Raw genomic sequence first — 19,231 nt, forward strand, 5'->3', positions numbered from 1 at the left:
TCTCCTGCCCGTACGTCTATGTTTCTATCAGGGCTTCATTCAGCTTGGCCATAGCCATAGCCATAACCATAGCCATACTATACATCATGATAGCGATATCTCTCAGTCCCATGCTATTTCCTCCGGTGTGGGTAACCAGAAACACTAGTTCACTTCTAAACTGCCGTCACTCTCTCACTTTAACTATTTAGCTGATTGAACATTGGATGGCAGATCACCACTTGCTATCTGACTCAAAACGAAGCTCAAATACAAAAGTTCCAGTGATGGACGTTCTGCCCGCCCATTTACAGCAGGTGCAAGAGCTATGAACCCCCTGGCAGCTACTGTATTCCCCGCTACAGATAGCTCGCCATAGTGGAGACCAATCACTGTAAGCCGGGCTAGGTAGCTTCCGTCACTCTTTACCTGATTGAATATCCGAGACATCCAGGAGCTCTTATCAATGAGGAGCTGGTGATCTTCATTCCGAAGCTCATATCTCCTCTTTCCTCTTACATCTACTATTCAAGAAACATTAGCCATTGAAAATTGTGAAGTGTCAAGCAAAGAAGCGACAATGGACGAAAAGGCTCAACTTCCGCCTTATAGTTCCATCTCGCTGCCAGCGCCCGTTGGCCAACAGCAACAGCGGAGCAGGCGATCGTTGCGTCGTTCACGCGCCATCAGACTCTTTGCTTTGGCATGTCTTGGATTCATCGTTTTTGCTCAATGGCGACAAATCTCACCACGAAAGGGAACCACTTTATCTGTCCAGAAATTAAATGAGGACCTGCAGACGTGCAAGAAGTTCCGTGTCAAGCCCCAGGACCCAGCTGGTCTTGGAAGAGACAAGAATGCCCGTTATATCGATGGTGGCAAGCCAACTCTGATCAAGAACGCTACTATATGGATTGGAGAGCCTGTCAAGGGAACTAGTCAAAAGGATGCGCGTTCCGGAAAGGGCTGGGAGTGGGTTCAGGGTGATGTCTTTCTTGAAAAGGGTCTCATTCAACGTGTCGAGAGAGATATCAAGACTGCTTCCTTGCCCGACAACACTGCTGTATACGAGGCCCATGGTCGCCGATTAACAAGCGGCATTGTCGATACCCACAGTCATGCTGGCGTGTACCCGCTGCCTTCTCTCAATGGCAACTCTGATGGCAATGAGATGTCAGACAACATCACACCCTGGGCCCGCGCCATCGACTCGCTTCTTCCCTTGGATCCTCAAATCGAGGTCATCAAATCAGGCGGTGTTACGACTTCACTCATCCTACCAGGTTCCGGTAACAACATTGGCGGAGAAGCTTATCTCATCAAGCATGCTGTCGGCAAACCCGATGGCCGCAAAGAAATCAGCGCCCAGGACTTGCTGGCAGACCCTGATCGCAACTGGCGGTACATGAAAATGGCTTGCGGTGAGAATGCCAAGAATGTTCATGGCCGCGTTGGAAACAGACCTTTCAGCCGTATGGGTGAAAGCTACGAATTCCGACATGCTTTTGAGCAGGCCAGAGACCTGATTCAGAAGCAGGATGACTGGTGTGCCAAGGCTGAGTCCCAAGGTGTTGAGTCTCTGGATGAGTATCTTCCTGGCGAGATTGCTTGGGAATCACTGACCGCTGCTCTCCGTGGCCAGGTCCATATCAATACGCATTGCTATACTATTCCTGACCTAGAGGCCATGGTTGACCACACCAATGAGTTTAAATTCGCTGTTCGAGCTTTCCACCATGCCCATCAGACGTACCTGGTTCCAGAGGTTAGTCTTTCGCATCAATTTCTTTTACTAGCACTGACAGTCATTCTAGATTCTGAAGAGGACCTGGGGAGGACGCGCTCCTGCGTCAGCTCTCTTCGCTGATAACATGTTTTACAAGACTGAAGCCTATATCGGCTCCGAGTACGCTGGCAAGATCCTGAATGAAAACAACCTCACAGTCGTATACGTCAGTGACAACCCTGTCATCAACGCGCAGCACGTCCTCTTTGAAGCAGCCAAGGGACACCACTACGGTCTTCCATATCACGTTGCCTTGGCTAGTGTCACATCTGCGCCCGCCGAGCTCCTTGGTATGGGCAAGCGACTGGGCAAGGTCAAGCCTGGCTTCGATGCCGATGTCGTTGTCTGGGATAGCGACCCTCTCAGTGTTGGCGCAGCTCCTGTTCAGGTCTGGATTGACGGAACAGCTCAGTTCGAAAGCCCTGTCGAGTTGTCTAAGCAGCAGGAATCTTCTGTAGTCATCGAGAAGCCTGCCGAAATTGTAGAAGAGCCAAGCAAGCTTGATAACGTCCTCTTCACTGGTGTCACCAAGGTGCTTCTCGAAGATGGTAAGACTTACGAATCTCAGGGTCAGCCTGTTAACGTGGTTGTCTCCAAGGGTAAGATCTCTTGCATTGGCAACTGTGACTCCGAATTCGATACTGCGACCGCAACCGGTGCAAAGACCATTGCTCTCAAGAATGGTTACTTGACGCGAGCTTTCACAGCTGTGGGCGGTACCTTGGGTCTCAGCGAGATCGAAGCCGAGGATGTGACCAACAATGGACCCAACCCGCTAGTCTTCTCCAGGGCCATTGACGGACTTGCACTCGATTCCAAAAAGTTGCACGTTGCAGCTCGCTATGGTGTCACCAGGGCCATCTCAGCTCCCATTTTTGTGGGCGGCGCAACTCACTTCGGCACCAGTGTTGGCTTTTCGACTTCAGCATTGACTAGTATCGAAGAAGGGGCTGTATTTGCTCCTGATCTGGCAGTTCACTACACTCTGGATATCAATATCAGGGGTACAACTAGCTACTCGGCCGCCTTTGGTGGACTGAGAAACAAGTTACTGACGGCTGCAACCTCCACTCAGCCTGTTATTAACCCATTTTCAGAAGAAGCCTATCTCAAGAAGGTGGTGAGTGGTGAGCGAGTCCTGGCCCTTACGATCAACAGTGCAGATGGGATTTCGACAGCTCTTCGAATCAAGTCTGAGATTGAAGGTTTGCTCGAGACTTCCAACGTGGCTCAGCGGCTCAAGGTGGCCATTATCGGTGGTGCTGAGTCCCACATGGTGGCTAAGGAGCTTGGAGAGGCCGGTGTTGGTGTTATCCTGTCGCCTTTGCAGTCGACCGGTGATAGCTGGGACTCACGTCGTGTACTCACTGGCGCGCCACTTACAAATGGCACAGTTGCCGATGCACTTCTTGATGCAGGCGTGACAGTGGCGATTGGACTCCATGAGGACTGGGAGCTGCGTGATCTTGGCTTCGCTGCTGGAACTGCTTACAAGAACGGAGGTGGGCGGTTGAATGAGAAGGAGGCAATTGACCTTGTTAGTACAAATATCTACAAGATCCTTGGAGCAGACGAAACGGCGACAAAGGATTCTGGTCATTTCATGGTAACAGAAGGAAGTCCTCTTGAGATTGGATCGCGGCTCAAGGCGGTTGGTCATGGAAGGGACCAAGTATCTGTGTATATCTAGTCAAGCATGTACTTGTTAGAATATCCCGTAAATTAGATTGGACTATTTGTTTGTCTTCCGCGCGCGATATTGATTATCATGACAAGTCAGTCTTGTCGGCACGGGAGAGCCGAAGTTCGGATTACAAATGAAGTGCGGGAGAACAAGTGGAGCATCGCGCGCGGGTAATGACCAAGTACGATTCTATTCGTCGAACGCAATGAAGTTTCGGAAGCTGGTAACGGGAACCGGAAATGGTTCCACAAGCCATGATGGCCCAGTACTGACCTTATCATGACTGTGGAGGATAAATAGCTTCCTAGGCCCCGCCATGATGGGAGAGAGCTGAGGTCAAGAAAGAGTCAACAGACAAGTATCACATGTTGAGATATACTGGCATCGCATCAAGAATTATTTTAAAAACAACATTCAAATCATCATTCTCTCAGTCACATACACCTACAATGTCAAAGGTCGCTCCCGTAATTGCGCTATCCCACGGTGGTGGTAAGTTAGCAACACCACGATAGGTACTTCAAATATGATGATGGCTAACATGATCAGGTCCCATGCCTATCTTGGGTGATCCTAAGCACAAAGATATTGTCTACTCCCTCAAGAACCGCGTACCCAAGATCCTTAAGCTCGGTACCCCAGACCAACCCCGAGCCATCATCCTAGTCACAGCCCACTGGTCCACCGACAAACCCACCATCTCTTCAGGCGCATCTCATAAACTCCTCTACGATTATTACGGTTTCCCCAAAGAGTCTTATGCTCTCAAGTACCCCGCGCCAGGCCACCCAGAAATTGCACACGAGATTGCCGATGCGCTCAAGGCAGAAGGTTTAACGCCTGAGCTGGATGACGAGCGGGGATGGGACCATGGCGTCTTCATCCCGCTGCTGCTCGTCAATCCCAAAGCCGACATCCCCGTGATCCAAGTCTCGGTTCTCGAATCTGAGGATCCAGAAGAGCATCTTCGCATGGGTGCAGCACTGGGTAAACTGCGCGCTAAAAACATTGCCGTCATTGGGTCGGGCTTTGCAAGCTTTCATAATATCCGCGCCATGATGATGCTTGGTGGTTCAGGGCCCGAACAGCAGAAGCAGTTCCGGATTTTATCTGACGAGTGGAGCAGTGTGCTATCAGACGCGGCAATGAAGAAGGAAAAGGAGGAGAGATGGAAAGCGCTCAAGGGCTGGAGGGCGTTTCCGTATGCTGACATGATGCATCCTCCGAGGGGAGGAGAGCACTTTATGCCATTGCTTGTGTGCGCGGGTGCGGCTGGAGACGGGGAAGAGACAATGAAGTATAGTGATGAGTATGTTGGAGTTGAGATTAGTACATTTTACTGGGGATCCGAAGAGGTTAGCAAGTTGTAGATAGGTACCCAAGTAAAGTTATATGTATGCTTCTTTTTAGGGTGGTGTGGGTTTTCCCCCTCATGCCATCATCCATCATCCATCATCCATCCTCTCGATTGGTAAATTCATCTCTTTCCTATTGGAACAAAACATCCTTGTAATGATCCCCTGATTTACAGGAACAATAAGAACAATTACCGGTATAAACATGATTCATTCTGTGACAGAAAGTCAAGCCCACTAATTCCTTGACCCGCTGCCGTCATCACGGTCTTGGCTTTTCAATACTTTACTCTAGTTTGCCTTTGGACAAGAGACTTCGCTGACGTCAAAGATGGAAAAACGGCCATAAACAACATTTCGCCAAGATCCAATAAAGAAGCTGCATATGCTGTCCTTGGGAATACTTTTTACCTATTAAAATACTGTAAAAAAATGTTCAGAACCTGTATTCGTTCTCGCTGTTTAAATAGATCAACCGTTGCCTGGCAGCTTCCTCTTTCCACTGCAACTACCATTCCACCCGCACCTTCCAGAACTTATACTACTACCACATCTCGTCGTCAACCATTCCTGCCCTTTTCTTCATCTTCACTCTCAACACCAAAGAAATCCTACACTACAGCAAGCAGCATGGGTCAACACTACAAGCCAACAATCGACTCTCATGTCGTCAAGGTCTTTGTTCTAGAGACCGATACTCCCCATCCAAACACCCAAACAGAGCGCGGTTCTTTTGGTGAGATTCTACATCACCATTTCTCTGTTGCAGGCAGGGACCATCACCCTCCTCTCGGCGTTGAAACAGAGCAAGTCTTTGTTGTCACGGAAGAAGGCGGTCGCATGCCAAAGGTCGAGGAATTTGACGATTACGATGGTCTACTTATTACGGGGAGCATGTATGACGCCCACGGCGACAACCCTTGGATTCACGAGTTGCTCGATCTTTTGAAGCGTAAGTACTACCAATTGGCATCTCCTAAACACAATGCTTATTTATGTACTAGAATTATGGACAAAGCGCCCCGACTTTCACTTCACTGGTGTCTGCTTCGGCCACCAGGTCCTTTCGCGCCTTCTGGGTGGAAAGGTTGGCCCTTCACCCTCAAACGACTGGGAGCTCGGCCACAACGCCATCACTCTCACACCCGTTGGCAAGCGCCTTTTCCGAACCCATGACGACAAAGTCTACCTTCACCAAATGCATCAAGATCAAGTACTTGAGGGCCCCTCCATCGAGTCATCCAACGGTCTTCTCCCACCCAACACAGATATCCACATCTGGGGCAAGAGTGACCACACTCCCATCCAGGGTCTGTACATTCCCAACAGATTATTCACTACACAAGCACACTTGGCTTTTGACGAGGACATGGTCAAGAGACAGATTCAGATGCGGGTTGACAGCGGAGGAATCAAGGATCTCGAGCATGCCGATCGGGCGTCTGAGACAGCTGATTTGGAACATGATGGAGATATGGTTGCTTCAGCGATTCTGAGATTGTTCAAGTACGATGATGATGGTATGAAGTGGGACTAAGCTATGTAGATTTTGCTCATAAGGAGCCTATCTAATCAGAATTCTTCCTATTTCAGACACAATGGCCAGCTATCTTCCTTTATCTGTTCTTAGATGGTCCTAGGATACTTTCCTCCAGACTTTTGTTGCCTGCTCATTTTCACGGCGGAGCTAAAGGGTGTCGCTAGATTCGGTTAAAATACTATGATACATCTCATCCGGTGCTATCTAGGGAACAATATGGCATGGCAATATCTTTGTCAACACTCAAAATAGTCACTGTGTACTGTTGTTGGATTGACCCGGGTGAATTGGTGAATGGAAGTACTGGTATGAGTGAGGTCCTCCTAAAGAAGAGTCAGTGGCATGTTGTAGGTCAACTCTAGAACACTTACCATCAAACTTCTTCTCTGTATGTTTGGAATTACCGGGCCCATAACCGCACGAAATTCTAGACATAATAGAAGTAACTTTTTATAGCCCGTCCGTCCATCAACGGGTTATGGAGTGATGGCTTGGTGGTGTTTGCTTTACCAGAAATTCGCTTGAATAGTGCGAGACCATTATGGATAGCCTCTTGCACAAAGCTCGATGATCACCCACAACATGTAACCTAAATGGCAGAGGTTGAATGGTCGAATTCCAGCCACACCGTCGGAGCCGACGGTGTGGTAATACACCTTGGTGTAGTTAGCAATCCCAAGTAACTCCAGGCTGCCTTTCCGAATGATATGTCGTCTTCTCTATTCTGAGCTCGTGATATCCTTGAATGTATCATCTGAAAGGGCGACAATAGTTTACCCTGTCGGTAAAGAAGTCGTGGTCTGTTGTATCCAGCAGTATTGTTTCTAGCCATTCGGCGAACATTGGGTTGGAACGAATGTGACGAGGTTTTGCTGCCTTTTTGGTGTTTGGTACCGTTTGCATATATAATCATGGTTGAGTTTCGTCCGTTGGTATAATAGATGCAAGTCTAGGAGAGCTTGCATATGGAAGTATCTCAATCCTCCTCTGTTGCGTGTTTCGGCTTGTCTCGTCAAAGATGCGGCGGCGGTAGACTCCAAAATTGATTCAACCACGGTTCTGCCAGGTATACCATGGATAATTAACATGGCGCAAATCATGTGCTGTCGTTGTAGACGTGGATGCTGCTGGTCACCACCAACAACCCTCGAACCGATGGCGCCAGGCCTCTTCTATAACCCTTTCTCTCTTAACAAGAGCGGGAGTGGAGTGGCATTGATGGCAGGACGGTGCGCGACAGCACCAGAGACAATTGATTCGGGTGGCTTGGGTCTAGCTTGGGGAAGGGTGAGTTAGAAGAGAGAGACTCTAGATCGGCTGAGCCTGGTAGCGAGCCGTAGGGAATGTTTAATGAGTTGAATGAAGTTGGGCTGGAGGGCAGCTATGGGAGAGAGGGCAGAGATAGCGTGCTTTGAAGCGTCGCTTTCACTCCTACCCATCAGCATTGTCCTTTGCCTGTCGGTTGTCACTTATTGAGTGATTTGCCAGTATGCGTGCGCAAGAGGTAAGGGTAGACAACAAGGAATGCTACTTTAAGGTGTGCTGGGCATGTCTCTCAAGTTCAGTCGACGACCTTTTTGTATATGTTAAGATAATGTTGAACCTAGGGCGCCCCTGTTTCTTCATTTCGCGTTATACTTTTCCAGTATAGCTACCATAACGTTAGCAAGCATCAAGTACCATTGCTCAACATACTCACAGTCCGATAGATCACCAGAAATTCAGAAAGCCACCATGTCAGGCTTTCTAGATCACGGTTGATATGTTGTGGCATGTGCAAAGTGAGCTAACAGGACAAAGCGAAACTATAATAAATTAGTATCTGCCATGTATGCGATAATGTTACTGTTAACTTACTTCTCAACCTGATAAAGTACCAGTTAAACCCCTCGCTTGTTCCCGTGAACATGATCAACGACATCTACCCGTTCAGAAAGGTAGTTAGACTCCGTCCGTGACGAGCTGCTGCTCCAACTTGGAAGACTTACAGGTTCACTTAGGCAGGTTAGTGTGTTTGTTGTGAGCTTTGTTTCTTTTGTTCGGCCCAGTTGAAGAAAGTTGCCCAGTTGCTACCTCGTCTCCTCACTCGATCACATCGACTGGTTGATTGTGACGTATACCTTTCTCAAGAGCTTGCCTTGAGAGCCAGAGGTTCAAATAGCTACTTCAAGTGGTTGCATGCCCACTGTTCTGGGAAACAATACAATATAGCATCATATATAGAGAGAAGGGCAAGTGGGTTCGGAAAAGATAAAGTGATGATGAAAAGACAGAGTGGCAGAACGTCCGCGATGTTATGGGCTCTTTATAGTTGAAATACAGAACGGTAGAAGCCTGGCCGACATAACCTCTGGTTTCCTCTTTGTCGGTAGTATTGAACAACCATCGTATAATGTGACGTGAGTTTGTCTGTTTGGGGCTGGCATATAACCTTGTGATCTCCTGCTTGCCTCTGCTTCTATATGTGCTTTTCCGTACTACACGCAAAACCAACCAGCCAGCTTGTTCAAGTCTAAACAACATAGCAGACATGACCTATCGGGATTACAAGAGTCTCCACGGGTATTTGTATCACATGTAATTTGTGTCCAACAATGCAAGCATATATCATAAATTGCTATTACTAAGTTTTGACTGCCGTGAACCCATTAAACATCGCTTTTTACCCAAACTCGCTAATTCAAAAGTACCAATCCCATTTGTGAAAACATCAATCATGAAACCGCAAGCTTTCTCAGCTCCGGCAAAGCCCACTGCTTCATCCACTTTGACTCCAAAAGCTCCTTGGCCGAGACTCTCTCCTCGGGACGGAACGTCATCATTGTCTTCATCATATCGATGAAAGCATCTTTTTCATCCTTGGACATGGGCTTCATGCCACTTTCCTTGCGACCTTGCTGGACACAACGCTCGAAGCGGGATTCCCATGTGCAACCATTGGATTGGGTTGGTGTTTCGGAATCTTCCGCCGAAACGTCTTCGATCCAGTACTCTGAGCGCTTGGAGCTGTATGCGGACCACTCTTCTGGGATTTCGCCAAGAAGATCGGTTTGGTCCTGTAGGATGTCATCTTCGGAGAGAGTCCAGGCGTCGAAGAGGGGACGCTGGCCAACGACGTTCCAGAGGAGACAGCCTAGACTCCAGATGTCGGAACTGAATGATAGGGATGGGCAGATATCCGGGAATTGGGTTTCAGGAGCTCTATAGCGGATGGGTGCGTTGGAGTACTGTCGCTTCTCTTGGCTAGGGAGGAACGATTCGCCAAAGTCACCGAGGAGGATCTTTGCATCTGCCGGAGCGACATGTTCGCTCTTTTGGCCTAACCAGATTGGCAGTACAGCATTTCGTGGGGCGTTGTCATCGAGGGGAAGACCATCAAGTCTTGTCACGGGCACTGTTGTAGGGTGGCTATGTCTCTCATGGAGTTGATCCGGGGACAAGCATCTAATTCGTTCAGGAAGTTGCAGCAGGATGTTGTCGAGATGAAGGTCACCGTGCACCACGCCACCTTGATGAAGATAGGCAACGGATTGAACGACCTGAGCAGCAATGGCTCGGGCTGTTCGTGGCTGGAAGAGTTTTGAGAATGACGCATCCTTTGCAAGTCTCAAAGACATCATAGCCGGATCATTAACCAAGCATGTATGCCTACCATTGGGTCCGTCGAAGTGGAAGTTGTCAGTGATATGACGAATGTAAGATCTTCCGGGGTGTTTCTTTCCAGCTTTGGCCTCTAGTTGTTGAAGAACATCTACCTCTGTCGAATCCTCTCCAAAGTCAGCCAGCACAATTTTCAGCGCGGCATACTTTTGTTTCAAGATATCCCACGAGAGCCAGACAGTGGAGTAACCACCGTGGCCCAGCTTGTTGAGGATGAGATAGCGGTTATTTATAGTCTCACCCAGGGTGACGGGGTGAAAGCCTCCGTGGCAGTACTGCTCTAGGTTCTCGACATGTTCGATGTAGTTGTAGTTGTATCCCATGTTGATGAGTCTAGTGTTGTGATCCTCCATCATCATAGGCGGTGGAGGAGGCGTTTGTGTCGTTTGAGCGGTGACGGTGGCCAAGCTGCGAGTAGCAGTTTTTGGGGACATGACAGGATTAAAACGAAAGGATCTCTTCTTAGCTTCCGACATGAGAGTCAGGGAAGGTCGCCGTAGCGAATTGAGACTACAAGTGGCCATTTTTGGATTTCGGTGGTTGTGTTTTGTCTATTATCGTCTTCTTTCGGTAAAGGTATTTTGCGTTTCCATTTGTGGTTTTGAAGAATGGGCCATTCCGGTGTGTTTTACAACGAGTTGTATATGTGTAGTCGGTATAGGTGAGTAGATAAAAGTAATTGATCAATCTGTTAGGTGGATGAGTATCAAAGAGCAGGACAAGAAATGAATTGGGTGGAATAATTCGAGTTTATATGAGTAACATGAAGAGGCCGAAATCCGGGGTAAGAAGGAACTAGACTAATTGTTACTCATAGCTTGTTCTCGGTTCAAGGGAAGTGGATATCATCAACTGCTATCTAGGTAAACCTCAGGCACAAATTCGGACATGTTCCGAATCCGACACACTCACTTTCAATGCATCAATTATTAGTCTATTCCTTGCCCGCGGGAGTTGACGGGAGTGAAACATGGAACTAAGGAAAAGTCTACACGTCGTGTGACTTGATACAGAAGCAATGGCATTTTGATGATGTTTCTACTGACAGACCATCATGATATATCTCTATACGGTCAGGAGGTACTGTTCAGGAACTCACTGATTCTTATCTTGTGCCTGATAGATAAACATCATGATGCCGGCTCTGGCCCATCAATCATATCAAGCTATTCTAGTATCCACACTCCAGATCAAGTAAACACCAACTTACAAAATCCGGGGTAACTTATCTTGAGACATTCTTATCAAGTCCTTGGCATATTCAGGTACTTGCTTGTCTGCCTATCTTGCATGATTAAACAAGGCACCGTTTTATATCCGTATCTCTCAAACACTTGCAGGCTCTCTCAGGTGGTCAGCATGAATCGACGAAATGTCGGTCAAGCCCTCACAACAGCACATGTCCAGCATGACTCTCAATTCGTGGAACCCCCTTTCTTCTATCCCGGGTATAGCGAGGATTTGATACACTTTAGAAACCGCTTTCCCCGTCTCAAGGCGCCGGTCACGAGACCTGTATCTCTTCACTCTATACTACTTACGCATAGACTTCAACCCCGGCCGAGACATCAAAACACACACCCCTTCCCCTTCAACCGAGCCATTCATCCATCCAAGTGGATATGACCAAAAATACTATTTGCTATCTAAACATACATATACTAAAAGTAGCTGCAGCCATGCAACGGGCCCTCAGACCGGAAGCTTGTCGGAATAAACATCCGGAGCATCAAGCCACTACCGTTTACTCTAATGCTTGTCTTGTTTGACGAAGTCTTCAAACGGTTGGTACATGATCAACTCCCGGATATCGAATCCCGGGAGTTGTGTCAATGCTTGCCCATAATAGGAAATCATCGTCTTGTAGCACCTCCATCGCGTGATGTTTCAAGCACTACCAGCGGCCGCATACCTACCTCTATGTCCCGTGTTTCCTTCATGCATGTCGCAATCACATGCTGAAGCTGTTTGTAAAGGCTGCGTGGACTGATGTACGTGCTCGTTACACGTACTGCAGGCTTCCAAGCACAAATAACTTGTACTAACCTATCATGACTCTCTCTACACTGTCTGAATGTCCCCCGCCCTCAACTACCCCGGACTCCTACCTTCTTGCCAAACTCAGAGGTTGTGTTGGAGTTGTTATCACAAGGGCGACTGTTAAAAATTAATGCCCAAAAGAATCTAATTACCCTACCCTGTATTAACTAGCTATATTTAACTATAATAACTTTATATATATAATTTATTATTAATTAAAATCTAATTAAAATATTTTATATACTATTTTATATACTATTTTATAGTATAAATTTTTCTCTATAATGCTTAGTATATTAACCCCTTGCTTAAATATAGGCATTAAATTATTAAAATATAGAATTAATTAAAGTATTAATTTAAGAAATTATAATCTCTGCTTATATTAACTTAATATATTTAATTAACTTTATTTTATTAACCTTATTATTTTTTAAGAGATTTAATTAAAAATATATTTTCTTAATATTTAATTTTAATTACTTTTAAATATATTTAATTAAATTTAAATTTAATAAATATATTAGCTAATTAATTTATTTAATTCTATAAGAAACTAGTTATTTTATTATAAATTTAAAAATATAAATTTAAGTATTATTTTATTAGAAATTCCTTATATTATTATATATAAGAAATAATCCCTTTAATAATACTTTTTAACATAACTTTAAAATATATCTTTTCCTTTTAGCTATTTAATTATAAATTATAATAATAATATTAAATTTTTCTTTTTTTTAAATTATCCTTTAAATTATAATAAATAACTTAAATTTCTTATAAATTATAATATTAATTAATTCTTTTATAAACTTCTTATAAGGCTTATAAAATATCTAGCCTTATTTATAATTTAATTATAATTAAACTAATAATTTATTAGAAAAAATAATTTAAAAGTATTTTAAAGTTAATAGTAAATTCTTAAATATTATTATAGGCTTAGGCTTAAAAGGCTTAAGCCTAAGTATTAAGTAAGTAAAAGAGTAATAAAATAAAGAGAATAAAGGAATATATTAAAAGAAGGTAAGGGATTTTTATATAGCTTTTTCTTTTCCTCTTTAAGTTTAATAATACTATTATTAATATCCTTTAAATAGCCGCTAAAAAGCTAGTCCTTTATAATTATTAAACTTCCCTTAGCTTAAGACTAATAATAATTCCCTGGCTATAGTATATACTCTTTAGATAAAAAATTAACTATTTTAATTAGTATAGAATTAGCCTAAAACCTTAATTATTCCTAATTAAAATAAAATATTAATATCTAGTAATTAAGAAGAATACTAATTAAAGCTACTTAAGTAAATAGAAAAGGCCTTACTTAATACCCTATTTAATATAATATAAACTAGACTTAAAGGTTTTTATATAGATCTTTAATAATAAATAAGAAATAATATAATAATAATCTTTATTAAATAATATATATAATAATAAACTAATCTTATTTTAATACCTTAGCCTTAAGTTATTAAATAAGCCTTAGTCCTGCCTATTAAATAACTTAATCTATAACTTACCTAGGCTTAATTAAATAGCTTTACTTAATATATACTTAAAATTATAAAATTTAATAGTAATTATAGCCTTTAATTAGCCTAGTATATTATTATTAACTATATATTTTATATAGTAAGCTATAAGATTAGCAGTATAATAGATTAATAGGTATATATTTACTATTACCTAGAAAATAAAGTTCTTTATAAAATAAGACTATTCTTTAAAATTAAATAAGCCTATTATAGGCTAAAGCTATGCCTATACCTTAGTCTAATAAGGAATTTAAATAGCTTATCTTATCTCTATATAAGGAAGAAAGAAAGGTAATTATTTAGAAATCCCTTTTTCTCTTTAAGCTAAATAATACTATTTATTAATGCCTATAAGTAACTGCTTAAGTCTAGTCTATTATAATTATTTAACTTCTTTTAATTTAAAGCTAAAAAAACCTTTTAATTAAAATACCCCTAGACTTTAATATAAAGAAAAAATAATAATTAAAGGTAATATTAAATATAATACTTAATTAAGCTAAACTTAAATATAAAGAGCTATTTAATAATATTTAAGCCTTTATAGCTAAATTAATATAAAATTAATAAAAAGCTTTTTATAATAATATAAATAACCTAGAGGTATACCTTAAAGCCCTTTTATTATTATACTTATTAATACTAATACTTTAATATATAAACTTAATAGTTTTAATAATACCTTAAATTAATAAGACCTATTAATAAAAGTAATTACTTATAATTTATATCTTTAATAGAGATAAGAATATATAGCCTATATAAAGAATAATAATTAAGTATATAATTAATACTTTAGCTTATAAAATTAAAGACTATAAGAATTAATAATTTTATATTTTTTTTAACTTAAAAAAAAAAGTATAATAAAAAGTAATAGCCTTCTTTAAAGGTAAACTTTCTTAATATTATAATCCCTAGAAGTTTTTTAATTACTTAGAAAATATATATAATAACTAATATTAATAAGAAATTATATAAATTAAACTTAAATATATTTAATAAGGCCTTAATAAAAGGTTTATTAAGTTTTATATTTACTTTAATTAAAAGCTTATAATAATAAAAAAATTAAATTAAAATAATAATATTAAGCTTATAAAGTTATATTATACCTTAAATAAGTAATTATATAATTACTTAATTAGCTAAAATATCCCTTATAATAATTATAATAAAATAATATCTTAATATTAAGCTATTACTATTAAGCTAGAATTATATAAGCTTAAAGAGAAATTCCTTAACTATTATACTTTAACTTAAATACTATTTTAACTTAAGGTTAATAAAAATAATAATACTATTATATTAAGAATTAATTTAGCCTTTATTAAGGCTACTTATAATAAGTAAAACCTTTATATTAAATATAATATAAATATTAGGCCTAAAGCCTAATAAGTCTTAATAGAAATACTTTAATAATAATATATATTAAGATTATACCTTTATTATAATTCCTAAGGCTATATAATAGCTTTATATTATTTAGGCTTAATATAATAACTAATTAATTAGATATAAGTCTAAGTACTTTAAGCTAAGGACTAGGATAATAATAATACCTAGTTAAAAAATAACTAAGGAAATTAAAAACCTTTAAGTATAGTTTTATATAAAGGTTAATAGTTAATTATAATAGCTTAATAAATATATATTAAACTAGAATAAAAACTTAATTCTAAGAGATAAATATAATTATAAATAGTTCTCTATTTATAATCTCTGCCTTTTTAAATTTATACTTATTTATTAATATATAAATTAATAGCAGCTATAATTACTATAGAGCTATAAATAAATAATTAATATAATACCTTAAATTAAACTTAATTAAACTTATATATTCTTATAAAATTAAAATAGCTATAGAAATATAATTATAAGGTTATTTAATATAAATAATAATATTATAAATTATATATATTATATAAACTATAATAGACTTAAATAGCTAATAATTCCTTATAGCTTTCTATATTATTTTAAACTTATCCTAGGAAATAATATTAAAATTCTTATAATTAATATATTATAATATTATAATTTATATTAAGAAGTATAAGATTATAATTAGCACTATAGATAATATAATAATTTAAAGTATTAAAATAAAAATAATATTAAAATTAATTATACTTATTATAAGATTTATCTTTATAGTATTTATAAAATAATAAGTAAAAAGTATATAATAACTAGAAACCCTTATTATTACTAGCCTTAATAAGATAATTAAGATTTTTTATTTTATAATACCTATAGAATATATACTAAGGCTTTACCTAGAAAAAGACTAGACTTAATTACCCTTAGAATTATTAAATTATAAGAACCTATTTAATCTTAAGAAAGTATTTACCTTATTATTATCTTAAGGTATATAAGATTATTATATTTAACTTAAGCCTAGATTAAATAAAAAGCCTTTAGATTTACTATAAAGACTATTATATAATATATTAAAAGATTATTTACTTAAACTCTATAAATAAATTATAAACCTTATAAATAAAGAATAAATTAAGGCTAATCTATTATTAATTATAATACCTATTTTATTAATAAAAAAACTAAGGGAAAGATAGTAATTCTATATAGACTATAAAGTATTTAATAAGATTATATAATAAGATTAATACCCTTTATTCTTTATTAAGGAAATACTATAATTATTATTAAAAGTAAAATAGCTTATAAAGCTAGATATTTATATAGTATTTTATAAAATATAAATTACCTTAAACTAAAAATATCTTATAGTATTTTAAATATACTTTAAGCTTTTTAAATAGCTAATAACCTTATTTAATCTAATAGGCATTTTAGCTATATTCTAGAGATATATTAATAATACCTTAAGTATATCCCTAGGTATTTTTATTATAATATATCTTAATAATATTTTTATTTATAATAAAGGGTTATAAAAAGACTATATATAGAAAGTTTATAAGATATTAAAATACTTATAATAAGTAAGGCTTAATTTAAACCTATAAAAATATAACTTTATAATAAATATAGTTAAATACCTAGGATATATTATTTAAGTAGGAATTAAAATTAAACTTAACCTAGAAAAGGTTATTACTATTTAAGACTAAAAGCCTTTAATATACTTATAAAGATTATAAAGTTTCCTAGGATTTATTAACTTTTATTATAATTTTATTAATAATTTTACTGCTATTATAGCGCTATTAAATTACTTAATAAAGAAGAATATAAAGTTTAAATAAATAAAGGCTATTTAAAATATATTCTAATAGCTTAAAGAAGTATTTATTATAGGCTTTATTTTAATATAATAGAGGCTAAATAAAGATATAATTATAAAAGTAAATTATTTTAATATAGCCTTAAATAAATACTTATCCTAGAAAAATAGCTAAGGAATACTATATTTAATAGCTTATTACTTAATAATACTTAATTTAATATAATATAACTATATAATCTATAATAAAGAATTATTAGCTATTATTTTATATTTAATAGCCTAGTCTATAGAGCTCTATAGACTTTATTATCCTTTTATAATTTATATAGATTATAAGAATCTTAAGTACTTTATAAAAGCTTATAAAATCTTAGAATAGTAAATATATTAAGCTAATTTACTATTTTAATTTAACTTTTACCTTTAATATTAATTAAGGAAGCTAGCTTTTAAACTTAATATATTTTCTTAAAGAGACTAGAATTACTTAGATATAGTATTATATAGAGGCTAAATCTTATAATTAATTAATATCTTAATAACTATAATTAATTTACCCTTAGTTTAAAATATAGTTTAAAATTTTAATATCTTAGTATAAGTTTAATAATAGAATTTTAAGGCAGTATATTATATAATTATATTAATTCCTATAGAGTTAGCTTTTACCTCTAGGTTAACCTATATTTTAACTTTCTTTATCCTTAATATAATTTCTTATTAACCTTTAATTAGCCCTATTAACCCTATTAACCCTATATATAGCTTTCCTTATAAGGCCTTTAATATAAATACCTTTATTACTTTAGCTATTTTAATAGTATTTTTTCTAATCTTATCTTTAATTAACTTAATAGGATTATTAAAGACCTTATTAGCCTAGGCTACTTATAACCTAAGGTATTAATATTAATCCCTATGCCTATAATTAAACCTAATTTTCTTAAGGAAAATAGCCTTATTATTATAGATATTAAGACTTTTTATAAGCCTTTTTTTTAAAATCTCTTAAGTATTTAAGCTTTTACTTAAGCCTTATTATTATCTAGCCTAGCTTATAAGTCTAGAAATATATTATAAAGAGTAAAAGGAGCTTATAGTTAAAGGCAATTAACTTAATAAAGCTATAATTATTATTATTATATTAAGTTTCTTAGAAATACTTAGCCTTATATTTTAGCTATTTTAAGCCTTTATTATTATTATTAAGTAAAATAGTATTAATAGTATTCTTTTTACTAAGGAAATAGCTATTAAAATAATTATAAATATTACTATAGAGGCTTTTTTTTCTAGGAAGTATAATATTATATAAGTTCTGCAGATTAATTAGCTATATAATATAGCTAATAGTAAATAGACTAGGGATTAACTAATTATATTTAAAAGTACTTAGTAGATTATAAGAGAAAAAAGCTATTATATATATAAAAGCTTCTTTTATTACCTTCTTATTATAAAGTTTAAGTTATATTAGTTATTTTATTAGGAAAGTTAATTATTAAGAGATATTTAGGTTTAATATATTAGGTTCTTAATCTATATAGATCCTTTAGTTTTAAATTTATAAGAAAAACCTTAAGAAGACTTAGGCTCTATAGAGTATAAAGTAAAAAAATAAAATAATAGGCTACTTTAGGCTTAAAAGCTATATAAAAGCGTAAAAACTATATATAAATAAATAAAGCTACTTAAAAATAATAAAGTCTAAAAGAGAATTAGAGAAAACCTAAGGCTAAAATAAAATTAAAAAGGAATTTACTTATTTTTACTATCTTTACTATTGCCTTTATAATAATTATTATAATAACTATTATAATAGCAGGAATAAGAATAAGAGGATTAATAATAAGGTAAATAAAAAGAATAAAAGTAATTATTATAAAGGTAAATATTAATAATAAGCTTATTAAATTAAAGGAAAGTAATTAAGGCCTTAGTATAAGTAATAATAATAATATCTTAAGTTATAGTATTCTTATAAATAATAATATCCTAGATATTTTATAAAAAGATATTAATTTTTTTTACCTAATTAAAGAAGTTTTAAAAGACTTAACTTAAGGCAGCTATAATATTATTAAAAATAAAACTTAGTTTAATACTATAACTATAGATAATAAAATTTAAATTAAAGGGAATAAGAGCTATAGTAATAAGGAAATAATAAGTAAAGGTATTAATAAGGAAATTAATATTATTATAGTTATTAGCTAAAAAAAAGGGATTTAAAGGAATATAAATAAGCTAAATAGGGATTTATTAGAGATAAGCCTATAATATAATATATTAAAACTGCTTAACTTAATAAGATAAATTAATAATAAGGATAGCTATTATAAAATCTTTTTTATTCTTATTAAGGCTAAGGTAAAAAGATTAAGTAATACTTTTATTATTAATTTTAATAGTAAAAAGCT

At 36.6% G+C, this 19,231-nt stretch overlaps 4 protein-coding genes across 4 annotated transcripts; 3 read left to right on the forward strand and 1 right to left on the reverse strand.

The window, feature by feature from the left end:
* Positions 1-559: 559 nt before the first annotated feature.
* On the forward strand, positions 560-3,455 carry FSST1_005361 (uncharacterized protein; the record flags this gene model as incomplete). The annotated part of the gene is made up of 2 exons (XM_083231629.1): positions 560-1,744; positions 1,794-3,455. The coding sequence occupies 2 exons, from the start codon at positions 560-562 to the stop codon at positions 3,453-3,455; spliced, it is 2,847 nt and encodes a 948-aa protein (XP_083088791.1).
* Positions 3,456-3,898: 443 nt separating this feature from the next.
* Positions 3,899-4,819, forward strand: FSST1_005362 (Extradiol ring-cleavage dioxygenase, class III enzyme, subunit B; the record flags this gene model as incomplete). Its single annotated transcript, XM_083231630.1, has 2 exons — positions 3,899-3,941; positions 3,999-4,819. The coding sequence occupies 2 exons, from the start codon at positions 3,899-3,901 to the stop codon at positions 4,817-4,819; spliced, it is 864 nt and encodes a 287-aa protein (XP_083088792.1).
* Positions 4,820-5,434: 615 nt separating this feature from the next.
* Positions 5,435-6,341, forward strand: FSST1_005363 (class I glutamine amidotransferase-like protein; the record flags this gene model as incomplete). Its single annotated transcript, XM_083231631.1, has 2 exons — positions 5,435-5,756; positions 5,809-6,341. 2 exons carry the CDS (start codon positions 5,435-5,437, stop codon positions 6,339-6,341), a joined length of 855 nt encoding a protein of 284 aa, XP_083088793.1.
* A 2,717-nt stretch (positions 6,342-9,058) lies between these two features.
* On the reverse strand, positions 9,059-10,528 carry FSST1_005364 (kinase-like domain-containing protein; the record flags this gene model as incomplete). Its single annotated transcript, XM_083231632.1, has 1 exon — positions 9,059-10,528. The coding sequence occupies one exon, from the start codon at positions 10,526-10,528 to the stop codon at positions 9,059-9,061; it is 1,470 nt and encodes a 489-aa protein (XP_083088794.1).
* Between the last annotated feature and the right edge of the window lie 8,703 nt (positions 10,529-19,231).

Source organism: Fusarium sambucinum, chromosome I, assembly GCF_050947815.1.
Source record: "Fusarium sambucinum isolate potato_lamoka chromosome I, whole genome shotgun sequence".
Taxonomy (NCBI): domain Eukaryota; kingdom Fungi; phylum Ascomycota; class Sordariomycetes; order Hypocreales; family Nectriaceae; genus Fusarium; species Fusarium sambucinum.